Source organism: Pterocles gutturalis, unplaced genomic scaffold (genome assembly GCF_000699245.1).
Source record: "Pterocles gutturalis isolate BGI_N339 unplaced genomic scaffold, ASM69924v1 scaffold21093, whole genome shotgun sequence".
In the NCBI taxonomy this organism is placed as follows: Eukaryota; Metazoa; Chordata; class Aves; order Pterocliformes; family Pteroclidae; genus Pterocles; species Pterocles gutturalis.
Window position 1 is genome coordinate 1 of NW_010126192.1, and position 7,357 is coordinate 7,357.

The 7,357-nt window shown below is 39.9% G+C and overlaps 1 protein-coding gene across 1 annotated transcript in view; it reads left to right on the forward strand.

Annotated features, from left to right (window-relative positions):
* The first annotated feature begins 222 nt into the window (after positions 1–222).
* Positions 223–7,357, forward strand: part of ANO5 (anoctamin 5) — a 49,858-nt gene continuing 42,723 nt past the window's right edge. The window contains exons 1-2 of the mRNA XM_010078900.1: positions 223–397; positions 836–1,069. Coding sequence (XP_010077202.1) covers positions 223–397; positions 836–1,069 — 409 coding nt within the window. The remainder of the gene's footprint in view (positions 398–835; positions 1,070–7,357) is intronic.

Here is a 7,357-nt window from a genome sequence, read left to right on the forward strand (position 1 = left end):
GGAAACTGCAAAAAACCAAATATATTTGCATGAGCCTGACCGCAGTTTGATTAGGTCTTCATTAACCCTAAACAGGCCTTGAAAAAAAGGGTTTCTACATCAGCACGTTGCTCAGAACCTTTTTTTATTATTATTATTATTTTTAAACACCCTTCGAATGCTAAGGTTGCCTTACAGCAAACTTCCAGCCTGTCACAAAGCACCAGCTGGGTTCAGGCTGAGATGAGCCGCTGTCTGTCAGGACCTGAAAGTTGTCATTACAAGAAGGTTCAGAGCACACCAGGTCCTTTCACTTCGGAAGGTGGGAGCAGCCCACCCCTCTCCTGCCTCTCTCCATCCGAGATGTGTGGTACCCGGTCAGCCTCATGGACGGTCCCGGTTCCGCTGCAGCCTGTGGGTTTGTGTTGGGGCCTTGCTTTTTTGCAGTAGCCATACAGTTTCCAACTCATGTCAGTATGTAAGGTAAATATTTAGAATAAATGTGGTAATATTATTATTTCGTAAAATAACATGACGTAAATGCTAGGTGTGTATCAGCACCTCACCTGGCAACATGAATCAACAGTCATATGCAAGATAGTATGTTGGTATTTTCAGAAAGATTCTAAGATATTTAAAAAAAAAAACAAAAAAAACTCTGCCCTAGAAGAATTTCTTTATGGAAATCATGCTTTGCCATCAGTCCTAGAAGTGAAGATCTTAAAGCAGGAAAGAACCACTAAGAGGTTCTGGGTTGTCTCTTTGGGTGTATGTTTTCCCCCACAGCTTGACTACGCTATCTCTTTAAACACCTCAAGCACTAGTGTAAAACCGTGATTTTCAAAACCTTTGGCAGTCTTTGACAGAGATATGATGGCACATAATGACTGTGAAAATTATCCAAGAGAGGCTGTTTACAGTAACAGCAAGGAGCAGCGTCCAACGGTGGCAAGGCAGGCGTCCGCAGCAAGTGTCAGACAGACGTTTGCCCTCGCTGGGAAGGCCCGGTGGAGCTGGCAGGCTTGCTCAGGAACCGAAGCAGATGGGTGTTACAGCCTCTTGGCCAGCGATGCATTTCCAGCGTCTTGTGGTGAGGCCTGAGTCATCACCCATGCCGCTGCCTGTGAGCAGTGAAAAGTGCTTAGAACTGAGCTGCTCTAACCAGGGGTTGTTCTTCTGAAGTAGCTTGAGACTAGAAGATATTTACAAAATTTGCAATAATTATTTAGGGAATGGTGGGAGCCAGGTTTGTAAACTTAAATCTGCAGCATTCAGCCTTCCCATGAGTGTCTTATGGGTTTTTTTATAGTTATAAACATCAAATATAAGGAGACTTGAGGGGTTTCAGTGAATGAGGATGATCTAGTAGGGTTCACCATATAGTAGCACATAACTGTCCATGCAAAATCTTGCACCAGTTCAATTAACTTTTTTAATCAAATACTTTTCTAAAACAGAAACAAATTGAATATGAGGTAAAGTGAGTAGACTTCTTAACGTTTACGTTGATTTGTTGTCCAAAAATCTCTCAAGGTTAAAAAAAATAAAATCTTCCTTACATTATGGTTTAGAAAAGTTAACAGTGTGCATATATTGGCACTGGGACTGGGTAGATCTAAACATCTGCTTTGTGCTTTTGAGGAAGAGACAGCCTCTTAAGGAGGCTCCAAGCTATAGATGCCTGATGTGCACAAGCAGGGTCTGTGTGAGTCAGTAGGGGCAAGGCAGAGGAAAAAACATCTGCTACTTATTTTCCTTAAAGACATGTTCATATTTGGATAGTACGTGTGTATTTAATTCTGGTTTACTACTGCATTTCAATAAACTTGAATTCTGAGGAACAGGTTGTGGGGGTGAAAAATTACTCACCAGCAGCAGAAAGTTTAACTTGGAGAGTGTGTTTAGAGACCGTGCGCCAAAACTTCTACCTTGAAGGAAGCTTTCTGGCTTCCTGTTGAATTACACCCGCGTGAAGTAATAACTTCCATTCTTGTGTGTGTGGTTTTGCTTTCTCTTGGAAGATGTGTGGCGTTTACCTCCAATATTAAAAACTTAGAAAATTGAACTTGCAAAATTGGAATGTAAATATGAGAGGAAGAAGACCACGGTACATTGTTAGGAATATTTCTTTATGTCAGTGCTGTCCTTCAGCATTTTTTTTCCAGCATGAAATGTTAATGCTACAGTAGCTGTATTGTGGAATACATCCCCAAGACTGTGGATCTTCTGGAAACTCATATTTGGCTCCGTGCTGTGATTTGAAATATACTCACTGCCTGTATACACATTGTTCCTTTTCCAAAACTTCCAGAAGTCTGGTTTGAACTCAAAATGCTCTAAGACTGATCTAAATTCAAACACTTAGGTTGGTTCTCCTCTTGCTTGTGTTCCCTCTGAGAAAGGCAGCAAAAGATCAGGAAAAGCTGATGGGTGACTTGCAAACAGCTTGTGCCAATGCGTTGGGTTCTCATAATGCCTCAGCATTTGAGGGCCAAAGATTGCTGTTGCTTAATAGAATGATACTTCACTAATTTAATCAGAATTATTATGATTCATACTGGTAACATAAAATACAGGCCTCTGTTCAAAACTACATCTGTCTCTAATTACTGGAGCAATGTATGTAGTAATTTCTGATCTATTTGTGGAAACACTGAATAGGAGATCATGTTCCCGCAGGGCTAAAGTGGAGGGTTTGTTAACGTGAAAGCTTTTTTTAAAGATTATTCCTAGGTAATGAAATAAAAGCTCCGAGAAATTTAGAGACATAGTTCAGAATATGAAAAGCAGGGGAGAAAATACTCCCTTAGACAAACCACTGTGTAGTTCCCGAGTGGAATTTCTTTACTGGCTGCGATGCGTCACTGCGGGGGCACAGTGTAAATACAGGTTGGCTGTCGGAAGGTAAACCTCCTTTTAACGGAAAACTCCCATTTGTAGTAGGAAAGCCTGCTTTTGGGAACTGATCCCAACAACAACTTGCATAATATTGCCTTATATACATTTTTGTTGTATACATACTGTGGTGCTTTTAATGAGAAAATAAATGTCAAGCTCATTCCACCACAGCTGTTAAATATGGATTTTAGCCAGAGATTGTCTCAGTTAAAAAAAAATATATATATATGTATTGCTCCTTGGACTGATGACTGAGACTTATAACATGTTTCTTTTAGATGAGGACCCTGCATATACGGTTAAAGTCACCTCTATACCCTCTCTCTGCAGCCCAGTAAGCAGCAAAGCAGAGCAGCTCCCACGGAGGGATGAAGTCTCTCGCATGCCTTCTTAACCCAGTAGCAATTATGTGGGAAGTTTAGGCCATGCTTCCGAGAGCTGGGCAATACCGCTGAATTCCCTCCGGTGGGGAGCTGTCTGTCCTGCCCATTGCAGGTGAATGCTGTTTAGCCACTATTTAATAAGGGGTCTGCAGCTTCCCGTTTTTGCTCAGAAGAAGACTGGAGCTGTTTCTCGAGGGTTTCTGGAGGGAAGGGCTGGGTTCCAGCTGTGGGCAGAGGTTCTGGGCTGTGAACGCCAAAGAAAAGCTACGGAAATAACAGAAACTCTACTGCGGTGTAAGGCAGAGCCGTGTTCTCTCGGTGTTTCCCTCCCGGGGAGTTTGCAGCTAAGGTACTGTCGGGTGTGGTGTCCCATACAGAGGTGTTTATAGGACTAAGGGAAAGGCAGGTTTCCAGTGCACAGGGGTTTGATTTTTTTTCTTTTTTTTTTTTTTTAACATAAAAATTTGGCTTTGGATCTGAGTAAAATTTAAAATTTGGAAAGTATAACTACAGCTGGAAAGTTTCCAGTCTTTGGTCCTGGTCAATGAAATTGTGCCATCTCGTATCGCACCCTGGAAGGTTTTTGTAAGTAATTTTTCTCAACTTACGAACAAAATTTGAAGTTACTTTGCTTTTCAAGCTTTTCTCTAGCAGATGAATTAGCAGCACATGTTGAGAACTGAAGGCTTTGTTGTACTGCGAGTTTTTGCCCTCTGGAAAAGCCTCTACAGAAATGAGATAACTGTATCATAAAATGGAAGGGCACTTTAATATCAGTATACAAATGATTAATAATTACTATGATGCAAGGAAAAACTAGGGCAAGATATAAGGGCACTACTGAAAATGTGCTTTTTAAATTATACTGTGAACTGTTGGCAGATACTTTGTCAAAAAAAAACAAAACAAAAAAAAACACAACCAGAAAACCAAACACCATTGTCGTCATGTTTAGTATCAGTAAACTAGTTAATGAGTTTTATATACATGTGGAGGAGAAGTACAGTCACTTAATATAAACCTGTAATTGAGAAGGTACAGGTAATGTAAAAATGTGACGAGATTTGCTGTGTCAGATGTTAAGTGGCAAGGTAATAATGTAGTGAACTTTTCACTAGTTTTTTATTGTTATCTGGGGGTTGAACTGAAGAGCACTGTGGTTGCCAGGTTGTGCTTCATTATCTAGCCATAATCTCATTATATTTGATAGTAGCTTTTCACGTGCACGTGTATAAATGCACGAAAGGGAAGGAAGATCCTTGAGTCATCTTGCTAGAGATAGTTCTTGGAATTATAACCTAGATATGGAAGGATTTTGGGGTGTCAGCTATCTGCAGAAAGCTGAAAAATGGGTCAGGAATTCTTTATGGATTGAACGTTGTGTGCGGGAGGGGTTGATACTAAATTGTGACTCGGTTACTTGGGTTATGCTATGGAGATGTCTGTTTTTCTTAAAAGGGCCTCCTGCAAGAACCTGTGGCTGTTAAACCCGTGTGTGTTCATTGCTTTCATCAGGGGCATGCCAAGAAAAGGAGTTCTAGGTGGCTAGTTGGATGCTGCTGATGAAAAGACGCTGAATAAGGCAGGCTGCCTGAACTGGTGCTATCAACTGCGTGTCTTGTGCAACTGTGCTGACATGCATTGTAAGCACTAATTATCTCTCTTAACGTAGCATAATACAATATCTGGTCTAACTATCTGGGTAGGTTGCGGGGTGTAACTTGAAAATCTGTGTGTAAGTGTAGTTCTCCAGAACAGCTGAGGAGATGCCTTAATTCCATTAATTACTCATATGGCAGTAATTCAGGAATCTATTCTGAATCTATTTGTGCATATTCAGAATACATCCATGTGTAAATTTCCCACTGCATCAAGGTAGAGCTAGCACGTATTCTCACACGTTGTAGGCCTGCCTTCAGTCTCTCTCTTTAGCCCTTGTTTTTACCATAGACTTGTGCTAATGTAGAGTATCTGCTTTAGTTGTGCCCAAGAAATGAGGAGAGAAATTGTCTTAGATCCTGTTTGCACAGTTGTAAGCTGTAATTTTCAGTAGATCCTATACATTAGCGGGTTATGGGATTTACTACTTTTTTTTTTGCATTGTTAATATCTGTTACAGATCTGTCCATTGAGAATAAATTAAGAATACACCAATATTTGATGTTATTTGCCTTAAAAGACTTCATTCTAAGTTACTATTTCAAATCAGACTTTTTTTCCAGTGCACCTGGGTCACTCATTTACACATAGCAGTGTAATACAGGCACCTCATTATTTCACCTTGTTCGCGTTGCCCGAGTTTTTTGGTCCGGTCAGAAATATTCTCCACTGGTCCTCAGTGAGGAGCAGTAGAGGTCGTGAGGTTCCAAACACTGGTTTTACGAGCTGGGAATATCTTTAGGTGAAGTGCAGTCTTATAACTGGAAATCCCAAGTGATTCCTTTGTCTTCCCTAGCAGGCTCCCAAGGGTAAATGTGAAATCTGAGGTCTTTGGCAAGACAGCAGAACCCCAGCAAACCACGAGGGTAGGGCTGGGCATGCAGATGGCTGGCCTTTAATTTTCTGCACTAGCCCTGAATTAGAAAGGGCCCTGTGGTTTGTTATTCAAAGGGGTTTTCTTAACTATCTGGTAGGAAATCAGAGAGCCTGTGTTTGTACAATTTATGGTGTGCTAGAAATATACCGTGCTAACGAGTAATGGCTAGCAGACATGGTTTGGAGGCCATTGGCAAGTGGGATGCCTTTGTGTACTTCGGTCCTGTTAATTAACTGGTGCTTGATGAAATGCTGATGAAATCTGTCCCTGCATATACTAATAGTCTAAATTCAAACAAGCACAGCCGTGCTGCTTCATGAGTTGTTGGAACCTCTGTGGTCTGGTATTTTACCACCCTGCTCTTCTGAGGTTTATTTGCCATCCTATTCCCCCTTACTTACATGCATCTAAATGCTACACAATTTAAAAGTACCTGACTTTATCCAGCAAGCGCTGGTCTGGGCTTTCTTTTTTTAATTGCTTTCGAACCTATTAATCAGTTTATATGTGTCATTCTGGAAAATGATGATACCTGAAAGGTATAAGTACTAACTTCATTGCTCACAGCATGCTTTTGTCTATCCTGGTATGTACAATACAGTAATAGTTATTGCCTTAACCACATTAAAAAGCCATTCAAGTTCTGTGTTACAACACTGTGCTTGTGGGTTTTTTGCTAAAAACAGATTTACACAACCTTTTTTTTTCTTTTTTTTTTTTTTTAACCCAGTGCCTTTTAATCCAAAGGGGAGATTTTATGGTTCTTTGAAAGGAAGACAGCTGTGGGTGAACTTCAAGTTCTGATTTAAAATACCCGTTTCCTATACTAGAGATGAGAACAGAGGACTTAATGTCTTTTCAAAATGCTAAGTGACATTTTCTTATTGTTAGGAACAGATTTCTCTTCCATATATTTATACTTATATAAAATAGTTATTTTTTCTTTTACTACTTATATGTTGATAAACACCTGTTCTCTGAATTGCTTGTTTAATAATAAAACACATGGTGAAAATTAATATATCCATGAAGCAGCCTACACTTGAATGCAATTTTTTTTTAAGTAATCATAATTTTTTTTTAAAAATGTTCCCAAATAATTCTCTTGGATTTAGTGAAAATTTAATCTTTACAATGTTAAGAAATAGTTTTAAATTTTTAGGAGCAGCTCTGAGTGTGCATGAACTATTGAGACTGAATCTTTGTCTCATCAGTGCAGTTATTACTCTTTGGATGATGCCAGGTGAAGTAATAACACTTATTTTACTTGCTCAGGAGCCAGCATACTAGGTGGGTCCTCAGTTCCCCTAGGCAACTCAGTCATTCAGCTCTGGGAGGACATGGTCAATATACACCTAAATTTAGTTAATAAGTAATTTTAAAGCTATGTTTTTCTTAGATACGGAAGCACTTACAATAGTCATTATGAAGCTTGCTTGGAACCAGTGACCTTATTCTGGTGAGGCCTTTGTTCAATATGCATTTTTGTTAGTTGACTCAGTGGTGAATCGGACTTATTATCAAAAATGGAGATTGCTCAGAGTACATCCCACTCCAGCAG